At 41.5% G+C, this 24,460-nt stretch overlaps 1 protein-coding gene across 1 annotated transcript; it reads right to left on the reverse strand.

The window, feature by feature from the left end:
- Positions 1-2,056: 2,056 nt before the first annotated feature.
- On the reverse strand, positions 2,057-22,577 carry LOC118082870 (WD repeat and coiled-coil-containing protein). Its single transcript, XM_035110704.2, has 3 exons — positions 20,656-22,577; positions 8,528-8,648; positions 2,057-2,417 (listed from the first exon to the last, which is right to left on the reverse strand). Exons 1-3 carry the CDS (start codon positions 22,564-22,566, stop codon positions 2,251-2,253), a joined length of 2,199 nt encoding a protein of 732 aa, XP_034966595.1. The 5' UTR covers positions 22,567-22,577; the 3' UTR covers positions 2,057-2,250.
- Positions 22,578-24,460: the final 1,883 nt, after the last annotated feature.

Consider the following 24,460-nt stretch of genomic DNA (forward strand, 5'->3'; position numbering starts at 1 on the left):
ACAAACGCCCTCTCCCGACAAGGGACCTGCTGCTTTTTTTTTTTAAGCCTCTCTCACGTGGCTTAAGCTTCTCCTATGCGGTTGGGTCGCCGGCGGCGCGTGCGGTTCGTGGGGGGGATTTCTGACAGGGAGGCGGGGCCAGGAGTTGCGCTGGTCCCGCCGCGTCCTCGGGGTTTCAGTTGGCCGTTATGAGGCAACCTTTCCCGGTTTGTTCGTTAGGCGCTCGTAAGCCTCTCAATACACTTTATGCGCCTGACAATAAAAACAAGTGCTCTGTGTGTATACTCACATACATATACATTTACATATAGCGCTGAACTGTTAAAAAGGAAATGAGTAAGTCCCTCCTTCCAAATAACGAGCATAATAACTCCATGGCATGAATTAGACACATTTAATAATCTGCATATTTGTCTGTTGATACATCTCTCATGTTTATAAAAATATATTTGCTGGCACAGATGCAGCGTAACTTCTTGAAAATTCTGTTTTAACTATGCAGATATAATACAAATAGAGAAAAAATATATATCCTAGCGAATGTCACATTGCACAATATTTGTAAAGTTTCTCATAAATTATGGCAGTTCATTCATCATCAGGCTGGTAGTGCCACCTTTGCACCTCATCTTCAGTAATTGAAAGCAAGCTGCCTTCATATCAAAAGTCCAAAAATAAAAGCTTTGGAAAAAATAATAATCTAAAGTTACTTCTTTTTAATTTCAAGATCCACAGAATTCTTGTTTTACAGTTTAATGCTACAGATAGAAATAAATTGGCTGATTGCTTTTAGCTGTCCTTACTTTGACCACAGAACTCTGGAAATGTTAGTCCAAGGGTGCAGAGATTCTGTTGTGGGAGCCTTCACAGCAACACAGAACTACAATTTCCAATGTTCTGGGGAGGGAAGTATCAAAGGAAGTATCAAAGGAGATCTTCCATGTCACATTCAGTTTGGCTCATAGACAGAGTGGAACTACTGTATAGGCCAGTTACCCGGTAGTCTTATGTATGGGAGAAACTTGAAATGCTAGAATAACAACCAGAAGGGGATTCTCAGCAACAATTTATATTCTGCCATATGAGTTTCATCGTATGTGTAGACTGTATAAATACGGTTGTCAGGAATAAGAAAAGGGTTTACAGAAACCATTATGCATTGTGTAAAAAATAAAAGTAATTAACACTGTACAGTCTAATAATTGCTTCATAATTCAGTTTCATGTAGGAAAAAGATAGAGCACATACATTTTTGTTATGTCATGTATAATAAATGGACATGTGTTAATCTCACTGCATTTGTGGCAAAATAAACACATATGGACTAGATCTAGAGTTGCCTAGAGCAGAACTAACAGACCAAAGGGGGAGGTGATTTTTTTGCCAGTTCTCCTTTTCCTCTGCAGCCCAAATCGCCACCTGTATGTCAGAAGGTCCCACAATTTTTTAATGTTACCATTATATCCTACCTTTCCTCAAAGGTGCTCATGTTTCTTCTAGGTCAGAAACAGTGACTGGTTCAAGGGCAACCAGGTAGGGTCATGGCTAAGTGGAGATTTGATCCCTGGTTTTCCTAGGTCCTAGTCCAACACTCTAGCGGGCACAGGAGGCTGCTGTGGGAAGGGGGAATTGGTGAAATCTGTTTCCATTTCTTTCTGCCAATGGGCATTTCCTATGAATGAGTTGTACTCACTGGAAGTTAGCAACCACGCCATTGTATTCCCCACCCCCTTTCGCTTTGTTGTTTCTTGGTGTTCTTTAGTATGATCTAGGGAGAAGCTTTGCCACATGAAAAATTAAAATAGACCAAACCATTCTGCACCAGCATCTTGGCATTGTATAGACTCCAAACTAATGCATGTTTTTCATACCCCCAGAATCCTTAGGGCAAGTTAGTCAGCCTATCAAACTTAGCCTTTCTTTAGCAAACATGAACTTCATTCATGCTAACTTTTCATGCACATAATATATACTATACCAAATCTGAATATGGCAATATTTACCCATTGTCATGACATTACTTTTAGTTCAGTATTCTCCTTTTCAGTGCCAGGAATCTCGGTCTGTAGGCTCAGTGGATACAGACAAGACATACTAGATCTGATCCAGTAGATTACTGTGAGGAGGACTAGCTACCATGGAACACAAACCACATGAGTTATAGTTTAAAATGCAGTCAAAAGTCCTGCTGATCATTTTCTACTCATGCAGTTATTTATGTTGAAGAACATCTTTTTTTGGTTTGCCTCATTATGTCACGCTGTTCGGTGGTTGCGAAGAAATGTTTCTTTTGAAGGAGTGACTTCCACAGGCTTCCAAACTATCACTCCCATCCCTTATGATGATCTCTTGCTTTGCCTTAAATGTTAATGGTATAAAACCTTCACCATCTGCAGTAAGAACAATCCAAAAAGAACCTAGAGGAAAAGGAAAGGAAAGCATCAGTGCGTATATATGTATAATCATAATTATGTCGGGAATGCAAATTGCCTACGTAAATGTTAGCATTCACCCTAAATTCATGCTTTGTTCATGTCTTTTTCATAGGTTCTTCTTCCTACGGTGTTGCAAAGCTTAATGGGTTACCACACTGATGTAGGTTTTGAATCAAGATGAACAAGCCATTTATCAATAATTTTGTTTTCTTTTTGGTATTTTCATTTGGTTCCACTAGCTCTGGCATGGTAATGGGGAAGGGGGAAGGAGAAGGAACAACTAAACCTCATAATTGGAAAATGTGTACACCAAGGGACTGGGGGAAACTGACAATAAAGCACCAGTTTTTTTATTTACCATGATTTCAACTCACATATCAAGACTTTTATAGGATTAACTAAAGATTTTAACATTCAAGGATGATTTCCTAGTGAAAATATTGAACATGTATAGTTTACTCTCTTTGTATGAAGAATTTGTGTGTGCACGCGGGGCTTGAACTCATAAGTTTGTTCAAAGGTTCCTTGTACATTTTCTCAAGTTAAACTCTCAGAAACCTCTTTGGCATGTGAATTTTTTTTCTCATGCAGGAACATGCAAGTGAAATCAAGTTGTGTTTAGAGAAACTTCTGCATGTGAAATCATAATTATGTACAGGTAATTCAAGAACAAACTTTGGCTGCCACCTGTGGTTTGTTTGGAGATAAATAAACTATGAGTGCTGCTTTGCATGTAATGCTAGGGCATTGCTGTTATTTTTGTTCTGGCTTTGCAAAGGGAGAACCTGAGTGGGCAAAAATTGAAGTGTTTGCACCAGCACATTGTCACGGTAATAAGGGCTCATATACACTTTGCTTGTCCCACTCCTAAAAAGCACGGGCCAGAGAAGTTTTCTGCTTGTCCTGTGCTTTCTGTGCACGGCTTTCCATTTGCCTCACTGCTTTCCCCGGGAAAACCCACTCTTTACCGCTGAATCAGAGCAAATGTCAATCCATGGAAAACCCTATTGACATTTGCTCTGATTCAGTTGTAGAGAGTGGGTTTCCCAGGGGAATGTGGCAGGACAAGCAGAAGTGTGGATGAGCCCTAAGACATTGTTTGTTTCAGATCATGGCTTTCCATAACGGGCAAACCAAGCCAATTGATCTGCTATATTCATTGGTCAAATCTATCCAATTCACAGTTCAAGATAAATTCTTAATTTAAAACAAAGGAGCTCAGACAGTTGTGTTTTAGAAATCATGTCCTCCCGTCGATTTATAGAAGAGTTTTTGTGAAGTTAAAGGAAATTATTTTATTTGATCAACATTAGTATATGATTTATTCGATTTAGGCTATGATTTAGACATTTATTAGTAGGTTTTTAATTTGTACACTTTGTACAATAGGTACGTTTTATTTTGTTTATATCATTTATATAATTTGTTTGTATTTTATTTGAATATTTTTGATTTGAATCTCAACAAAGGTTATTTTTCAAAAAAAATTTTTTTAAAGAAATCATGTCCTCCTTAAAAGAGGGCACGTGTTGCAGTAAGATCTAGAGACTGACCTCCTGTGTTATGGGTGGGTAAGAATGGTCAGCCACAACACCAGATTGGTAGGTCCCTCAATGTTGGGTTCAATCTGGCCAATGGGGCACAGAACAAACGGATCGAGAGACCTATAAATACGGTATACCCATGCATGTGACCCAGAGCTTCCTCTTTTGGCTCGTGTATTCAGAATACCCGCCCACCTCTCCCTACTTGTAGGGCATTTTGCGATTGACCTTGCTATGCCCTCATGTGTCGTCTGTCGTTGGGACAGGGGCACAGCAGGAATTTTCCCCACTTGGCTGATTGGCTGGTGCCATTTGGGTTTCGCCTGCCGCGTACCAAATCGTCACAACTTGTAAGGTTGTGGATAGGCATTGGTTCAGGTGATAGGGATGGGAGAACGCTCTCGCCATCCCTATGTGAAGGGTATTCTGTTAAAGGAATCCAGGGACTCAAATGGTTTGGTCAACCCCTGAGAAGGGGTTGTGCCCATGCCTGAATCCAGGGGGACATCTGGGTGGCGGACATAGTCTGTTCCCCGCTTTTCGCCTATCCAGGTGTTCACCCTTGGCTGACCTATGCTGGTGCCCTGGGTCAGCGCTACCTGCAAGGGTGCAGGAAGCTAGTCAAACCAGAGCCTATGCAACCACTCACTTTCTGTAATCAATAAAGTTGTGGCCTAAATTATGCCAAAAACCAAAACTAAAATTTGAGTCAAGTGTGAGTTTATTTAGGGGGGAGGTCTCTGGATCTGAACACGCAACTGCATTAGCTTTAATTTCTACCAAGAGCAGGTGTGTGTGTGTGTGTGTGTGTTTTAATGTGCATGCCTATAATCAGAATAGCTACCTTTTATAGATGATGGTATCTTGTACCCAATAAGGTTTGGTGGGAAATAATAAACTGTGAACTCCAGTTGCTTTCTAGAAATTTAAACCAAAACAAATGTGTTGTTTCATTATAATACTATATTTGAAAGTACAGAAAGTTCTTTTTATTAAATCTATTAATTAAACACCTACACATGCTGCTTTGCTGTTTCGTGTTGTCTGTCGCGTCATAAGAAGATTACTGTTACCAAGCATGAACTTTTAATCTTTTGCAGTTAATGCTTTCTTTCTAATTCTGGACAGACTTTTGATTCTATAAACTACCCTGTGCTTGGGTGTGTGTGTGTGTGTCATGTAAACCTACGCAATTACATCGCTAACCTTATATGTAAAACACCGGGGGGGGGGGTTACTTCCAAAATAGTTTATTTAACACTCTGCATTGGGTACAGATTAAATGTTATTATGCCTGCAATGCACTCAACGTACTTGAGAGTAAACCATGTTTTTCTAAACTTACTAGAGAAAATCTAAGGCTGCAATCCTATATACCTTTTCTTGGGAGTAAGTCCTATTGCAGCTGGCTTCTGAGTAGGCATGTAAAGAATTCTTTTAGCAGGGAGAAAGCATTTAACAAATCTAGATTGTAAATTGAAGTACTGTATATCTGGACAGACGAGGATATGACTGAAAGATTAAAAAGCTTTAGTAATTTCTAAACATGGTTGGCCTAATAAGAATATAATATCAATAATAAATTTTTATTTCAGAGTAGAACTAAAGAGTTAGATTTATAAGTTGTCCGAGTTGGACAACTGTGGCTTTTACCAGTTTTTGCCCAGTTTGGAGCAATTCCGCTCCTCCAGCAACCCTGCCACTCTTGTTCCACATTGTTAAGAACAGCCCTTCTCCTTCAGAGAGGTTTGTTGTGGGGTACAGGAGGTAGCATGAAGGAGTATGGAATGGAAAACCTAAAGAAAGTTGAATGAAAGTTAATCTTAATATCTAATCTAAGCCGTAGTATATGAAAGGATGGGTGATTAAATTAAATTAAAAAGGGGGAAAGAACAGTTTGCCTTAATGAATTAAAATTTTAGTCAAAAAACTATACATTCAAAATAATATGATCAACTTCACATTGTGTTTTGTATGGGACTGGGGCAGTGTTTCCTAAAGATACAGTGGTACCTTGACTTCTGAAGGTTTCGACTTCTGAAGTCTGTTAACCCAGAAGTATTTTGGGCGCACGCGGTCTGCACATGCGCAGAAGCGGGGGGCGTGGTCTGCGCATGCGCAAAATGGATGCTTCGACTTCCGAAGGTTTCGACTTCCGAAGAGCGCCGCGGAACGGATCGCCTTTGTAAGTCGAGGTACCACTGTATACATTTTTTCTTAAAGTTGGACTCTCACTTGCATTCAAAAAGCAAAGCTTTGAAAATACTCAAAAGTTACCTAATCTTAAAAGAGTCTGCCCCTGTGTTTCCCTTCAAATTATTGTTAATAATAATAATACCTCTATACTGCCCATTGAGGATTGCAGAGTGGTTTGTGATATAAAAACACAAAAATACATAACATAGTAACAAACAAAACAAAAAAGCCACACAGTTTAAAAGACCACATAGATGGTATAATTAGCCAAATGCCTGAGAGAATGTTTTTGTCCAATGCCTATTACTATTGTAAGCATGCTGCTTCGTGACTTCATTGGAGGTAAGCCAAGAGCAACTACTCATTCCAAACCAGAATGGGCAGGCTCTTCTGAGAGTGGGTAATTTTACTGTATCTCTTGAGTATAGTAAGTAAGTAAGTAAATAAATATATGATTGAATGAATGAATGAATGAATGAATGAATGATGTAGCAAAAACTAGTGGTGTTAACCCCTTCCAAATACGCTACCATTTAGTTACACTTTCTCCTCTCTTTGTCTATTCTCTCTTGGAGGTTATCATGGGTTATCCAGGATTTATTTTAGGGGAGGGGGCAGGGCCAAGTTATCTGAGATGCAGTTGGTCAGTCAAGTATTCTTATTTATTTACTTGATTGGGAAGCAGCTGCCCCCCCCCCCAGGCTATGCTCATGGGTTTATCCACACCTCCACTGCCCCACCTCTTTCCTGATCTTTAGTGCTGATTTGGAACAAACAGCTATGGTATCAATTTATTTGTGGAATTCCATTTATTCCAATTTAACGCTAAACAGTGGGTTTTCTGGCGGAAAGTGGTGGTGCAAAGGCAAAACCGCTTGGAACTGTGCTAGAAAACAAAGGGAAAGTAGAAAACCGCTCAGACCCATTCTAGATATGGAACAACAAAAGTGTGGACAATCCTTGTGTCCTCAATGTATTGTGTACTGTATATATTTACAGTATATGATAAAGCTACTTGCAGAAAACATTATAGGCTGAAAATGGCTGAGCTGCTGCTGAAGTTGTTAAATCATTGAATACATAGAGGCATGAACAAAGAAGCCATGTATAAAGATTTTTTCTTTCCTGACTGCTCCCTACCTTCACAAGTAAATCAAAGGTGGGAGTTTGGAAGATTATGTTGGTGAGCTCCTTCTGTTCTCGGCGTAGATTAAACTAATCCAGAGCATAACAATTTGATATACCTGTTTTAAGTATCACTGAGTATATGGTGTCTCTATCTGATAGAGAAAGGCATTAAATTGTCAGCAAACCTGTTAGGAAATCTTTCCTATGAGTTTTGTTTTTCCACTTATTTAATTCAGTAAGCAAAGGCAGCAACCAGGCTGCTTTGGTTGTGGGATTGCTGAGCAATCATGCTAAATATTTAACTTCCCCATTTATGCTACATGACATTAGACCCAGGTGAGCATTAGTAGCTTGATTGGGGTGCTCTGCTACAAGAAGGGGAGCCTACTAATATGTAGCATATCTCTAGATATAGTCAACTAATATATGACTAAGGGCAGGCATTGAGACAAAACAAGAAGGTCTCTATCAATGGTTGAAACAATATTCTGCTGAAAGAACATGAGGATTAAACTGGTCATCTATTGTAGATACAGGTCATGTACCTGTGAACCAACTGAGTAGGGCTTGATCAGTGTCAGGCAAGTGTTGAGATGCACTCAGGAGAATAAGCTTGCCAGGAAAGGGTTCAGGAATAGAACTCAGTTAAACTCCCATCACATCGGAGGATGTACCGTATTTTTCCGTGTATAACACGAGCTTTTTTGACCCAAAAATGAGGTTCAAAATTTAGGCTCGTCTTATACATGGGTAGTGCTGGGGACGGACGGACACATGAATGGTTTTTTGGTGCGAGCCCAAGATTGTGAGCGGTGATTGGCCACTTGATTGGTGGGTGGGTGGAGATGCCGAAAATTGCTCACCCGTGTGAACGAAGTACGAGCCCGAGATTGTAAGCGGCAATTGTAAGCGATGTGAGCGGTTGTGTGCTGCGTTCCGGCGGGTGAGTGATTTTTCGCATTCCCCCCAAATAATCCTCCCCAAAAGCTCATTCCCCTTATTTTCTAAATTTTGAGGCCCCCAAAATGGGGGAGTCTTATAGATGGAAAAAATGGTATATGTAAACAATCCCTTAATAGCACAATTTATGTTCCCCCCAAAGTACTACCTATTATAATAAACACTTGCATTTTTTAAAAGAGAGAGAGAGTGGCTGGGGCAACCCAGCCAAATGGGTGGGGTATAAAAATAAAATTATTATTATTATAGTAATAGAGAACTTACCGTGTTTCATTTCAACAATAGGCAGATCAAAAAGCCGTTGGACTAATTTCAGATGTACCTTTCCATCACAGAGGAGAACAGTTCTTGTTTCTTCAGCTATAGCTCCATTTGAAAAATGCTTCTTCAGGCACATAAATATATAGGGATAAACATCTTGTTAGAATACTGGTCACATTTACATTAATTATTGTTAATTAGCCCTATGAATCAGCAATTTTCATGAATTCTGCTTTCCATATTTTCACATGCCCAAAAGTAGGGGGTGGGGACAGCACAAAAACAACTTGTTTATAAAATACTTTTTTAAAAAAATAAAAATGAAAGGTTCAGGATTTCCCAAAGTATGGGGCTACAACCCTGCTAGAATCACTCAAATGTTGTTGTGAGTCTCTGAATGCTGCTGGCTCAGTCATCTCAGGCTAGAGATGGTGACTTCAAGAGCATGTGTGTAAATGTAGTGATGTTCTGGACCAGTAGTGTGGAAGTGGGCCCAGGATTGTGAAGCAACATGAAGGTGTAGGAACTGGGCAAATGGAAAAGAATAGTGAGGACTGAGCAGGCATACCTGGTAATGCTTAATGGGAGAGTTCAGGTGAACTTAGGAGGGGCCATTATGTTGTGTGGGTTTTTTCCTTTCAAAATTTGGATATGTGTGCTGAGTGAAATGCCCTATTGCATGACTTGTGCTCTTGAAAGAATGTTAGATACACAAATATATTGCTTGAAATCTGCCACTGTTGGTGCCGGAAGCATGCTTTCTACCCACTGTAAGATGCTCTACCAGGCAGAAGAAAAGTAGAAGACAGTAGCTCCCAAAGACAGTTACATAGAACGAACAGTGGCCTTATATAACTAGGCCCTACTATAGGGTGGCAATGACCAGGGCCAGAATAATCCTGGTCAGGCCATGCAGGCCCTAAGAGCAAGAGGAACTCCATTTTGTATATTCAATTCTAAATCTCTCTGCCTCTGATAGAAAGCAAACAGGCACAGCATGTTTGCACATCTAATGCAAAGATCTAACCACACACAGCACTTCTAAGAAATTCTAGCTAAACCACATTTTGTTCCTTTGTTCCATCCTGTCTAGCATAAACCACAAGAGCACATCCTGTAGAAGCTTTGTAATTTACATGGGGGTAGGGAAGTTTTGTTATAAAAGCACTCTGTGTATGCCCATGGGTTGGGCAGAATGAGAAACTCATTCTCACTGCCACCATTTATTGCAATAAATGTTTTAATAAATCTGTTTTATAATATGTACAACTGCCTGAGATTTCGTCTGGTCAATTTGGGAAGCCAATCATCCATATTACATTTCTGGTGTCCTTACACTACTTCATGCAAAAAAAAAAAAAAGCTTGACTCTCATGCAGGGACTGCAGAGAAACTACTTTAACTTATTGCTCACCAGCAGAGGCACTCCTCCAATCTCTGGTCCATGTGATTACAGACTACTGTATTCTGAAACTGCTAGGCAGAGTGGGCATCAACACATAGCATGGTGGGAGAAATGTCCAGTGCCCATCAAGACTGATACCCTTTTTAATGCTTTCTTAATTCATCCCTGTTTTGGTGGTGGCACTCAGCGGAGCAGAGAAGCGCCACTCTATTTCCTCGGTATGTCTCTGGGCCTCAATGTAAAGACCCTAGTTCATTCACAGGTAATAGAGATAGCAACTGCTGCCACCATTTCATATGAGATTTATCTGCTCTGTTGAGTGTCCCACCCATCCCTGCCAACGACCCCACCCAGGCTGATAAGCTTATGGGGTGCAGGTTGTGAGGGTGGATGATAGGACTCAGCCTAATGCTCAGCAGAACAGAGAAGTGTCAAGCAAAATTGCTGCAGCAGTTGCCACTATCTTCATTTCTGTGGGCTGCTATTTGCTACCCAAAGTCGACCCCTGTCTTCACATGCAGGGGAAGTCCTTAACTCACTGAGGGTTGGAGACCCATTGGCTACCCTCACCTGGTTTAGACAGGCAAAGTAATTTCTGCGGCGTTGCCACTGTTGCATACTGACAGCTTCTAGGAGCCACAGGTGAGAACTGAGTGCAGGGGGGGATAAACTACCTCAGAAGTAAGGTAAAGGTAAAGGGACCCCTGACCATTAGGTCCAGTCGTGACCGACTCTGGGGTTGTGCGCTCATCTCGCATTATTGGCCGAGGGAGCCGGCGTATAGCTGGCAAACCAGAGCAGCACATGGAAACGCCGTTTACCTTCCCGCTGTAGCGGTTCCTATTTATCTACTTGCATTTTGACGTGCTTTCGAACTGCTAGGTTGGCAGGAGCTGGGACCAAGCAATGGGAGCTCACCCCGTCACAGGGATTCAAACTGCCGACCTTCTGATCAGCAAGCCCTAGGCTCAGTGGTTTAACCCACAGCGCCACCTGGGTCCCTGGGGGGATAAACTACCTCAGAAGTAGCATGACCTATTTCCCACCAGAAGTACTTCCCCTTTCCTAACACCCTACACATTCCTGCTTGGAAATAAAGAGAATGGTTATGTTATTAAATCTTCCACCCCTTTCTTTACTCAATTTGGCTTCAGCATTAAATACACAAGGTAGTCCCCAGTCAACATGCTACGATTCTCAGTAAACGTGCTGAGGATCACAATTCACTCCATTACTTCCTAACCAATCCAGGGCTCATCCTATCCCCTCACCACTAAGTAATTGGTATTTGTTTGCAACACTTCTCAATTTAGCACCACCTGTAAATCACATCAACATCCTATTTAGTCCTCCACATATTAAACAAGAAATAAAATGCAAGTGTCACAGGCATTTTAATGGGAAAATAATCAGGACCATCAAAATAATACAGATCTCATTCTACTGTGGTTCTGCAAAGTTTCCAGTCTGATACTGAAAACTTATACTAAGATTCTCTTTCAGCAGACTCACAGCTGCATCTTCTGTTTCTGTTTTTAGTAATCTGTTCCTCATCTTAATTAACCTTCAGTACAAATAAATGTCTCCTAATCTCCTTTAGTGCACAGGTGCTGGTTTCTACTCAGGTTCACTTGCTCTGTCAGTGTCTTACGGTAGATAGTTTTGCTGCATCAGTGGACACCTACGCGTAAAATCCTATAAGCACCCTCCTCTTAAGTGCATTTTCTTTCAGTTAAGGGCAATTTTTATATTTGTGTTTTCTGATATACAGCATACAACATCACAGTGGTCTGGTTGTCACAAACAGCAGGAAAATGTGGTAAATCTGTCTGGTTTATACTACTTCATAAGCAGGTAGGGTCTCCTTTGTTGAATGCTCCTTTGTACAAAAAATATTGTGTACATAGAAAAAAAACAGAGATCAAAAGCCTATCTTTCATTGCATGCTAGTTTTTCATGTGGGAATATGCCATTATGCCCTTACCAAGAGCTTCACCACCTTGTCAGAAGCTGGCTTTATGCTTCTGCAAACAGAATCCAAATCTTTTCTAGTAATTCAGACTGAAACCTTAACCACACACTATACATTCTGAATAGAAATATTGTAAAGGAAAGGGGAGGTAGGCACCATGAAGGGTTGAAGAGTTTACTTTCTGTGAGGGGATGTGACAAGTAATAACCATTACATTGGCACAGTTTCTCATTTTTTTCTTACGTGATGGGCTGTGCATTTATAGACGAGGAAAGCTTGGGCTTTCTTACCGGTAACATGCAAAATGTTGTATAAGTTATCAAAAGGAACTGATTAAAAGAGGTTGGTTGTTATTTGCAAAAGGGGTGCCTGAATTTTGATTTTCCTCTTCTGTCCCCTGTCCCTTTCCCCTAGGGTTGCCATGTTTCAAAAAGTAAAAACCAGGACACCCTGAAAGTTGTTGAGTGGTTGTTGTTTTTAGAAAGACCCCAAAATCCTTGAGGATTTTTTTAAAAGAAAACCCATGATTTTTCAATTGATTGGCCTAAGATCCAGGACAAAGCTCCGCCTTTCGGAAATTCCCTGGGACCTTAATGCCGCCTTTGAAATCCCAGTAATGTCTGGGAAAATCCGGACGTATGGCAGCCCTACTTTCCATTTGTGTGTCAGCTTTCCCCTCTCCCCCAACCCTGTGGGTAGGGACTGTCTTGTTTTTGTTGTATGTAAGCTGCTCTGGGAGACTTTGTGGACAAAGAGCACAAATGCTCTAAATAAATAAATAAATAAATAAATAAATAAATAAATAACCTTTGTTGGTGCAAATGCTGTTGACAGCGGGATCATGTATGGCTGCCCCAATAGCATCAGAAGCACAAGCCACCAAGAATGAACAATCAAAGGATATCTTGATATACCACCAGCACAACCACCCAGTTTTCTTACTTATGATAGTACACTTTTTTCTTACTTACTTATGTTTTCTTACTTATGATAGTACACTTTTTTCTTACTTACTTATTTCATAAAATTTATACACTGCTTGGCTGTAAAAAAAAAAAACCTCAAAGCAGTTTATAAAAAGAATAAAACAATAAAATTATCAGTAAACACAGTTAGAGGCAACTATTTAAAACATTAAAGAAATTCAGATCAGCGACAAACTGAAAACAGATAAAAATAGAAATCAACATTCTACATATCTGGGTAGGCTAGTCTAAACAAAAATGTTCTTAGCAGTGACCAAAAAGAGTACAGTACAGTGATAGCATCTCCTGGTGTCAACATGGATGGAAATGCCAAAGTGTCAGTGCTGCAACACTAAAAGGTTGATCTTACAAATGTGGAATGGGTATTATGTGTGGCACCTGTAACAGTGCAAGTTTTGGAGGCCATTTGGCCTCAGCTAAATTTCTCCTCCTCCTCCTCACTTCCTTTTTATATCAACATAACAAGAGTAAAAGTAACCACTTTGGAGTTTACTTGCTAAAAAAAGTATGCCATTTCTATCCTATCCTATGCAATTTTATCCTTGTTTTTATTAAAATATTTTCATACCACCTTTCTTTCAAAAGAAAATACCATGGTGGTGTACAATATCAATATTAAGCAATTCAACCAAACCACATTAAACAAAATGCAATGTGCAGATACAGTAGACAAGACTATAACTGGTCAGAAAATGCTTGGCAAATAAATATAATCGAAGTCGTAGCATGGGGGGGACAGGCAGCAGGGGTCGTTGGCCCAGGCAGCACAACTGGGCTGCAGAAGTCTTGAAGGTGCCATGAGACTGGGAGGGAGGTGATTCCCTTTTCTGGTCTGGTAATGCGCAGTGTCTGCAGCATGTCCCTGGGTGGCTGTATGGGCTGTATGTGAGAGCAGGCAGCTGGTCAGGCCTTCCTCTGATGGGGTGGAGCACCCTCTTGCTTCCTGCCCCTTTCGGTGCCTTGACAGCTCACCACATGTTTCTTGTACCATGACTGGTGCCACCACTATGTGTGTCAGGTCTCAGCTGCGCTGGGCAGCCCCCTCGGCTCCCTCCTGCCCTGGGTCAAATCTACCCCCTGTAACATTCTTTAAAGATCTCTTCTGCTTCTCTCTACTTGTTTAGCTTCAAAGACAAGGCACTCCCTCATTTGCAAAAGTTAGCAAGCTATTAACACCACACACATAAATCACAGTAATGAGGATCTTTACCAAACAGAACACTATTATCCCCTGAATAGAGTCTAGTTGAATGATTAATCAGGTTAACAGCTAGAGAGGAAGGAACTTTTATAGAACATCATAGTATTAGTAACCAGGACCTTCAAAGAATTAGTAACCAGGACTTTCATCTCAATAAGAAGTCTGTGCTTCTAATTTCTAAATACACAGTACTGTTTTTCATTCAGAATTTCTATTTGTGGGTGCTCAGCCTCATCAGAACGTTATTAGAATGTGCCCTTTCTTCACCCCATCCTCTTGGGCTTTAATGCCTCCAAGCATTAATCCCCTGTTTTGACTACTGCATTTCCACTTCTTAACAGGCTTTTTAAATCTTGCTTTCAAAACTGTCTGACTAGTCTATCACACTATAAAGCTGAGCCATATCGCCCTCATCTTTCATCAGTTTTCATGACTCCTTTTATGTTTTCAATCTAGTTCAAAATTGCCTTCCCGATTATAAGAATGGTTTGTGGATTTATTAAAGATGACCTCTGCGATGATTCACCTGCTCCTTGGATCAGTTTATTGACTTCTCCAGTCTCTCCTTCCTCTCTGTCCTCTACTGTCTCACTGTTTATCACCAGTTTGCCTCTTATCTTTCTCAACTTTATTGTATACATTTAACACACTTCCCTAAATTTACCTTCCTATTCTGTTTCATTTACTGTTGATGGAACCAATTATCACTTTGCCAGCAAAAAGAGGGTTCGATGCTGTACATGAAATGTCTTCAGCTCCTCTGTGTCTCTTAAATAAGACATTGTAATAGCTGTTTATACCAAATATCTTCTTCCTTAGATACGTGCATTATTACAATAACTTCCCTCAGTTGCTCATGGCACACACACTTATTGCCAACTCTGTCGACTTTGTCCAAACAACTGTTTTTTCTTCTTCTAAATTAATTCATCACACACAACGATTTTTGTTTATTTCCCTAACAAAAGCCTTGCACTGTACAAGACACAGTAAAGCATGAAATGAGGGTGCACCAGCAAGGGTGGTTACGCACCCCTCTGCTATAGATCACCCCCTCCTGTGCCTCGATCCATTACAAGGAAGAAGCAGTAATTAGGCTAACGTGTAGTCTGAATTGTGTGCTTGCACTTTTTGCTTGTACCTCTGTGCTTATTGTTGTGTTTAGCATGTGTTGTTTGCACCAGTGCTTCTCAAGCTATTTGATGTTGTGGACCAGCAATCCCCACCCCCCACTCCACCCCAATGTACCAGGGATCGGTACCATATCTGTGGTGTATTCACCAGGGACCAGCAGCCAACAGCTTGCGGACTGGTGCCGGTCCACGGACCACTACTTTGAGTAGCACTGGTTTGCACTACATTTTGTGTGCAGTTCTGATTCCCCACATCTTTTGGGAACGGCCACAGCTTAGCAACAGAGCACATGCTTTGCATGCATAAAGGTCTCAGATCTAGTACTGGAGCAGATTGCTTCACCTCTGATTCCCTCCCCTGGTTCTTTTGTATCATCTTATAATATTATACATGTCTATAATATACTTCAAACTAGTGCCAAACCACTATGCACCTCTGATGATGCAAGGATCACATAATAAGCTGTGTATGAAACTCTCACCTTCCATTTGCCAAATTTATTACTTTTATATATATTAATATTTCTAGTTGAAAAACACTGAGCCAAAGTACATAGCCAAATGTTGACTAGGTTGCTTCCTATGTTTCAGGCTTAGATACAAGGTGTGGGAGAGGACTATACTTCCATGTTAAGTGAACTGCACAATGAGAATAAAGATTTATATAGTGATTACACACATAGCTTCAACAACCCTTAACATTGCACGAACAAGGCAGGCCAGCCGATTTATCCTAGGATTGCAGATTGGGGAGGAGACTGCTAAGGTCCGTAGAGGATAGGAAACAAATTTTCACAAAATAATTAGCTATTTTCATCCAGATGCTTTGGTTAAAAGAATACGTTTGTAGAAACATTGCTTTATTTCTAAAGTAGACTGCAAAATGTTGTGAGTGGGAATTGCCCTCTGAGGGTATACAGGAGAGGAGATCCAGCCTCCATCACAATTGCCTAGTTTGTTGCATTCTCTGTTCTTGTGAGGTGCACAGCTTTCCCTGAAGCCTAGAAGAGCATAAGCTACTTAGATGGCAGCTCTCTTCAGCCCTTTTTTTCTGAAAATATCTGTTTCAAAATGAAACTTCAGGGTAACAGCAGGTCACCTTAGAGGTGAATGTCAAGCAGTAGAAATATGGTGAGGAGTTGTAATGAACCGTGCACAATGGGGATGGGTACTATTTGGAGGGTGGGAGAAACGCTGGATTTGTGAAAGAGTGCTTTCTTCCAGCTTCAGCTGGTATGCCAGCTACACATGTACCTAGACAGGGATAGCTTGCTACAGTGGTGCAGCCATTGGTAACCTTTAGAATGCAGTACAGTGGTACCTCGGTTTACGAACACAGTTGGTTCCAGAAGTCTGTACTTAACCTGAAGCGTACTTAACCTGAAGCGAACTTTCCCATTGAAAGTAATGGAAAGTGGATTAATCCGTTCCAGACGGGTCCGCGGAGTACTTAAACTGAAAATACTCAAACCGTGGCGTACTTAAACTGAGGTATGACTGTACTGTATAGCAATGCATGCTAGGTAGGGCTGCCCTTGAGTGTGGTTCAAAAATTGCATCTAGTACAGAATGATATGCCCTGGCTTTTGGCCAGTGCAGCTTCGTATCAGGTAGTCTTGGTGGCTTAGAAGCACCTTTTATCAGCTGCAGCCATTCCTGGACCAGGATAGCTTGACCACTATAGACCAGACACTGGTAACTTCAAGATTGGATTGCTGCAATACAATCTATGTGGGACTTCCCTTGTTGCTCCAGAAACCTGAGTTAGTGCAGAATGCTGAGGCACAATTACTGGTAAGGGTAAGATCCTGTCCTGTAGGGCAAATGGCATCTCTCTCTCTCTCTCTCTCTCTCTCTCTCTCTCTCTCTCTCTCTCTCTCTCTCTCTCTCTCTCTCTTCAGTATTTTAACTGGGAAAACAGAAAATACATGTGTGTGGTTGTGTGCGTGCCTTAAAGAGTCCCAATCTGATTCAGGGGCCCTTGTGACTGCTATTAAAGGTAAAGGTAAAGGGACCCCTGACCATTAGGTCCAGTCGCGACCGACTCTGGGGTTGCTCGCTCATCTCGCATTATTGGCCGAGGGAACCGGCGTATAGCTTCCAGGTTATGTGGCCAGCATGACAAAGCCGCTTCTGGCAAACCAGAGCAGCACATGGAAATGCCGCTGTAGCGGTTCCTATTTATCTACTTGCATTTTGACGTGCTTTCGAACTGCTAGGTTGGCAGGAGCTGGGACCAAGCAATGGGAGCTCACCCCGTCATAGGGATTCGAACCGCCGACCTTCTGATCAGCAAGCCCTAGGCTCAGTGGTTTAACCCACAGCGCCACCTGGGTCCCTTGTGACTGCTATTAGAAGATCATATTTACAGATTTCCTATATAATATAAAGGTACACCTTAAATTAAGTGAAAGAAAATTGGACAGCAAGTGGACAAGTAATGTTTTTTAATGCACCCCTGCAGTAAACAAGCACAATCGTTGTCATCATTCTGCACAATATGTAAAATGACTCTTGAACGTTACATTGGGAGGTGAAGTAATGGTACAGAAGAGATGCCATATATGTTTTACATTTGCACCACTGCTTCTGCACGCAGGTCTACCCTAAGGGGTCAGCATAGTCAGAAGCAGTGCTATTTTTCTAGAAAAAGAGGTGCCTTGTTCTCTTATAATGGCAATGTCGCCCAACTGAGAGATGCCAGAACTGAGTTCTGGTGCGTTCTGGCCTGAAAAAAAAATTCTGGTCAGAAGAACTGATTGCTGAATGCCCTGACCCTGACAACTCATGCTTCTGACGCTAGTCACTCACCTGGGCCTTTGGGTTGGCCATTGCAGTGTGGTTAACATGGGGCAGAATTGGAGCCAAGAACTACCACCCCACCTACCTGCAAAGCATGCCCAAGAGTCCATCAAGGAGTGAGATGAATGGGTTAACAGGGTCAAGGTGGTCAGCAGTGGAAAACGGGGTTTTGCTGCATCAATGGGCACCTACCCAGCCCTTCCACAGCAACCCATCTTAGAAGCTGCACGTGGTAGTGGGCTCACTGAAGTCTAATGTCACGTGGGAACATGCTAGTCCATTTGGACTAACAGCATGCTCCTACTATATATATTGCTTTTAAGGGCCAAACTTGAAGGGATGTTAACTGCATGAAGGCAATTAACATATGCAACCACTGTAAAGCAGGCTTGGGACCATTAGTGGAAGAGAGCAGGAATTTAGCTCTTTCTCTCCCACAATATTGCTCCCCACAAAATTGCTGAACTGTGTCAGGCAGAATCAAGATTCTTGGCTGCTATTTACATACAAAAAAGTGCATGTCTGTTGCATTCATCATGGCCCCCCCATGAATGAGCATGCTCATAATTTGTCTTCATAAAAAAGCATTAAGTATTATTATCTGTATTGCAAGCTCCTGTATTACTGCCGTTCCCTTCATTTCATTTCAGCCATTGCTTCAGCCCTCCTCCTTGACTATCAGGCCCACCCCACAATTTATTTTGCTCGCATCCAACCCTTTCAGGAATCCCCACTAACAGCCTCGACGAGAGAGAGAGATTTTGTACAACTGTGTCAGAGAGAGAGAGGCGGTTCTTGTACAACCATGACTCCTAGAGATGCCCAAGGCCTCTCCTTTTTTTACCATCAGCAAAGCATTAATTTGTGTTAGACTACATCTATCTATTCATTTATTTATTTTGAAGTTACTTGAGCCAAAGGACAACTGACAACTCAGTGTGGGGAAAGCACATTAGAGATTACTGACATGAAAATCTGCATCAAGGAGCCATCGGTGCAGACCAGCCCTGTATATCTAGGTTCCTACTTATACCTATCTCAGGTGCAAGGCCAGGGGTGCCAACTTAAATAAAATATTGTGGGGGCCCAGGTAAGCCCCACTCTACATAATCACATGATGCAGTGTACACACACACACACACACCATTTGAATGGGAATGCCCATCAACTTTGTGGGGGTCTGGCCCCCTCAAAAAAGTTTTGTGGGTTTTTGGCTCCTATGTGCAAGGCTGAGCCTGGTCACTGGAAAACAGAGGCATAGTGGGGGGGATGGCCCCAGCTGCATAATTTTGTGGGGGCACAATAAGGCACCCCCATGACAGGTACAGAGCCCTACTCTTTGAGTAGCTTCTGCTTTCAAAGCCGCTGTGCTTAAAAGCTGGCAAAATGAATTTATCTAGGCCTGAATAATGCACCCCTGGAGTGGTTGTGTGGGTGGAGAGGGGTGGAATGGAAGAGGAGGAAGAGGAAGGCAACAGTAGTTGAAAAGTCAGCCCTGAGTTGGAAGGATTAATGGCAGCGAAAGCAGCAGCAACAGCTCCCAGAGCAAATATCTCATTTACACTCTGGGTGGGCTGTTTTAGATAAAATTAACTCACAGCAAAACAAAAAGTGTAAATGAATTCCACTGCTATACCTCTAATCAAAAAGCAGCCCCAAAACCCTCAGCACACCACAGTTTTCTGCCTGGGTCATCAGAATAAGAGAGTGGAGTCCAGCTTAATATCGTAGAGATTTCTTTAAAAATTGTATTGCTTCATAATAAATTTGTTAGGAAAAAACCAATAGCAACTCTACAAAAGTAGTTTCTTAGAAAACAGTGGAAGGAGGAAGATAGATATCTGCCTTGCTGACTACACTATATTTTATATATTCATGGAAGTTACTTTGAATTATTAAAGAAATACAAATAATGGTTTTTATGCTCCAGCTTGTTTAATGCAGCCCATCTAAATTATTGACTAAGCAACACGGAGGAAACTCTTTTGTTGCCATCAGTGTTGTCCTTTGTACCACAAAACACTACAACGTTGACTAGCAATCAAATTAATAATATAGTCGCAATTATTTCATGAAAAAGCAAGGGAAGAGAAAAGAATTGCTAGTGAGGAAAAAGGAACCTTGATCTATAGGTTTTGATTTTCTTAAATTGCTTCATTTTGTAATCAAATATTAATATCCCATATTTCCTGAATGCTTTTATGCTGTGAGACCCGTTATCCTTTGAAGCTTATATTTTCTTACCTACAGAAGTTGGTCTGATATCTTCTCTCTCTCAAAACATTCAAAGCATTTTAAAAGCCACATATAGAGCTGCCAGTTACCTCTTGTAGTAAAAACAAATGCCTTAAGATTTGGAAACAGATGACTTAGAACAAATGGACATATATAATACATCAATGACAATTAAGCTAAGCAGTATAGGAAGCACAGGTCTGGATTTTCTTGTGCAGAGTATCAGATATAACCATTGCTCCTAATAACTATCATTTCACCATTTAAATCAAGCACAGCATGAAGCTCATGTAAAACGTGCTAATTAAGCAAAATCCCCCAACCTGTAATGAAGTTTCTAAGAACTGTAATGAAGTCTCTAAGAACAAACTACTTTGGAGAATGGTATATAAATTACCTGGTAGGTGATGTGAACAAAAGGTGGTTCTTGAGAAGATGGGTAAGCTACAGATAGTCTCTTTCCATTTTTTGTGAAATCTACTAGTTCCAGAAGTCTCAACTGTAAGTCATTGAAGCTGCCACACAATTTTTCCAGATTCCTGGATATTTGACTGGCTCCTTTTTCATTAGCCAGGCTGCTGTTTTTAGGAGAATTCAAAGTTTCTTGCATCACTTTAGAAGAAACTGATCTATTGGAAAACTTGGTAGGTGTTCCAAGACCAAATAGGGCTACTGACCGATTAATTGGTTCTGCATCCAAAGTTTCCAGTGCAATGGATGGGTCACCTAAGACTCTTTTCTCATCAAAATCGCTCACACTAGATGATGAACTTTGCTCATAACTAGGACTCTTCACTTCTTCCAGCATTCGTCTCCTGCCACTAGGTGACTGAATAATCGTGCTGCCTGGGATTAAGAGCTCCCGCCCTACAATGTGATCCTCTGCAGCAAGATTCTCAAAATACTTTCTTTTCCCAGGAATGTTCACAGAGGACTCAAAACTGAATGGCAGGCTGTGGGCGGTATCAGATTTTGCTGATGGCTCTTCCTCAAATATTAATTCTTTGATCATCAGTCGGATGATATATCTATCAGAATTAGATGATGGGATAAGTGAGGGGTCAGTGAACTTCTGCTTCCCTATCAGAACTAGTAAGAGTTTCTCTGTCAAAAAGGACAGACCCTTGGGTCGTTCGCTTTTCTCTAGTTGGATTTGCTGAATGTTGGGCATGCAGGATGAGGTGACTGAGTAGACCAAAACAATGTTACAAGTGTTAGAAGCTATTGCCACAATCTGAGCTCTAAGGTCAAAAGCAATTATATCAGGGACCAAAATTCCTGGAATGCTGACTTTCCTGGTTGTGGTTACCTTTCCTTCAAAAGTCACTAAGATCAAGTGTGACGAATCTTGGCCAGTTCCTGAAGGGTAATCCTTTCTTCTCAAAGGAATGAGAGGACTGGGATCAGATCTCCGGTGATTTGAAAGGAGGTGGGTTAAATCAACTGGGCCCGAGGAAGATGAAGCCACTGAATCAACGGCTACTGATTTGTCCGAATCTATAGACTTTCTCCGCAGATCCATAGAGTATTCCTCATCCCCAAGCACCAGTGTAGACTGCGAAGTTAAAGAACCCGTTTCTGTTCCTACAGGCAATTCAAATGTAATGCCTGCATTTAAGCCACAAATCTTATCAAGGGGGAGTTCGGTAGCCACAGCAATTTGAAAATCCAAAGTGGCTTCAATAGCACAAATGTAGCTTCCAACGTCAAATATTGGGCAAAAGGAACAAGCGTTTAATGTTTTCTGGGCATCATCCCATATATAGGAGTGAAGAGCGCTGCCTATAGCAACGACTAAGCGATGGCCATCCTTAGTCCAGCAAGCACAGTGGATGAGACCACTGCTTTTGATATCTGCTTTAATCCTGGAGTTGTCTGAACGAACGGCATATAAAACAGAAGCATCCCTTTTGGTAAGGACAGACAAAACATCCCTCTTTGGGTGCCAGACACATCCCTGAGGAAGCAATTGGAACGGCTCGCCAATTTCACAGGTCTGAGAAACCAGCAGCTTATTCTTTTCCGAGGCAATGTGGCTCAGTTGCCAAACGCTGACATGCTTCTTATGCTGAACAGCTAGCAGAGCTGGCGTGTCAGCCGAGTAACACGGGCTCCAGTAAAGTCCATGGACGTGTTCAAACTGACCAATAACTGTTGAGTCGCCAAACCGCAGTTCTTTGTTGTGAAAGTGCAGGGCAGTCAGTGCGACCTGCTTGCCATCTGTCCATGCAATCCCATGTGCAGGGTGTATGGCCTGGTGCAAAGCATTAAGGCCTGTTCTCAGCAGCTTCGCTTTCCCCAGTTCCATGATTCAACCCTCCTTGCTAATGTGGTTGGCTCCAAAGTTGATTTTCCACAGGATTCATAAGAACAGCTTGACAAAGCAAATGCTCCTTGTCCAAAGACCGATTTCCCTATGACAATGCCCTTTCTTTCAAGCGTCTTCTGCGGTGTAGCTCTGCTGATGTATAGATCTACATCAAAGCTGGTCTAACCATACCCTTTTCTGGGGAGGTGCTCTCTCTCTCTGTGTGTGTCTCTCACAGACACATGTGACATCTAATACGGTTTAGCTAATTACTGCTTCTCTGAGATGACATGTTCTTGGAAGCCTATTTTTAACTCTTTAAAGGCTGGGCCTGTGTTTTAAAATAGCAGTTTAATACCTTCAGTGAATAACGGTCTCTTCACTGAATGGAGGAAAGCTCTTACGCACTGGCAAGCAATACAGCTGCAGCATGAAATAATGACCTGACACTTTTTCTTTCACAGCCCCTGAAGGGAACACCAAGAATATTTAATCACATTCTCGAAGTATAAGGAAAGAAGGGTAGTATTCAGTTTTGCCAGTAGTTCCAAACAGTAATGGGAGTGAGAGGAGACAAAAGCAAAAGCAACAGAAACAAGGTGCTGGTTTCTGTGAGTGACAGACCAATTGATTCCAGACTTTTCTTCTTCTGCATTTACTCTTTTCTCGCTTTGTTCTGTAATCCAAACTGAAGGGTCATAAAAAGAGAAAATCTGGGCCTCAAGCCTGAGTCATACTATCTTGAAGCACTGATGGTAATTAAAGATGCTTATGGGCTACCTGTGATTACTTTCTGGTGAAGGAAATGTGCTCTGCACATGCTCAGAAGTACTGTTATCTTTATTAGTTTTATTTCATGCATTTGAGTGCTGAATCCCCAGCATTTAGAAGGAGTACGAGAAATAAATGTTCACAATACTGTATGATTAAAAGATGAAAGGCTTTGCAATGAATTTCTTTCTTGCTATGAATAAGATATTGCAGAAGCCAACTCAAAGCAGTGCAGTTCATCTCTTGTCCATGTTTTACTTTACTCCCTTGCCTCAACTGCCTCCCATCTTGCTGACCTTATTTAGAACAATAGATTCATAGAATTGTAGAGCTGAAAGTAACCACCCACTAACTGACACAAAATGCACCCAGTGCAGCGGTTAGGCTGTTCTTTCCCACAAGACAAGAGAAAGCAGAAGGAATTCCAAATGATATACACTTCATCCAAGATCCCATTATGGCTTGTACATCAATTCTGTATCTTTGGCTGGAGTACTACATCAATTCACAAAAATAAAAACAGCCACCAGATGGCGCCTCTGACAGTTTCATGGGCACAATAATTGCAGCCTTTTTACAGACAGGTCTGCAAAAGTTCCTGTTCACAAAATACTTGAATGGCTTTAGTTATCTGTGGCATACACTGATGACCTGAAAGAGGGGGGGGGGAACCAAGTTTCCTTCAATTCACAATGGTTCCCCTGGCTAAGCTGGGCTCAGATCTCATAAACCTTGTTGCGACTTCAAATTTAATACTACCAATACATCAGCTGTACATTACCAATATTTCACAGAAATGTAGAGAAGTACTTCAGCCCTCCTCCCCGCTTTACCCGAAATCTTTATTTCTTGTTGATTTTTCATGTACATTTCTTGTTGATTTTTCCATCCTATCTAATCTCCTTCCTTGCACTGTCTCTTAAAGCAGAACCAGCCCTACCATTGGGTAGAGTGAAGCATCTGCCTCAAGTGGCAGGTGGTGATGGGCAGGCGGCAACAGTGAGGTGAAGAACATAGCTATTTATTTGTGCTATGTGACCTGCTCTCCAGCCCCTAAGCTAGCCTGCTGGCCTCATGTAGTGATGGATACTGTCGAATCACCAGGGCTGAAGGAATATTCAAA

The sequence above is a fragment of the Zootoca vivipara genome, chromosome 3 (assembly GCF_963506605.1).
Source record: "Zootoca vivipara chromosome 3, rZooViv1.1, whole genome shotgun sequence".
NCBI lineage: Eukaryota > Metazoa > Chordata > Lepidosauria > Squamata > Lacertidae > Zootoca > Zootoca vivipara.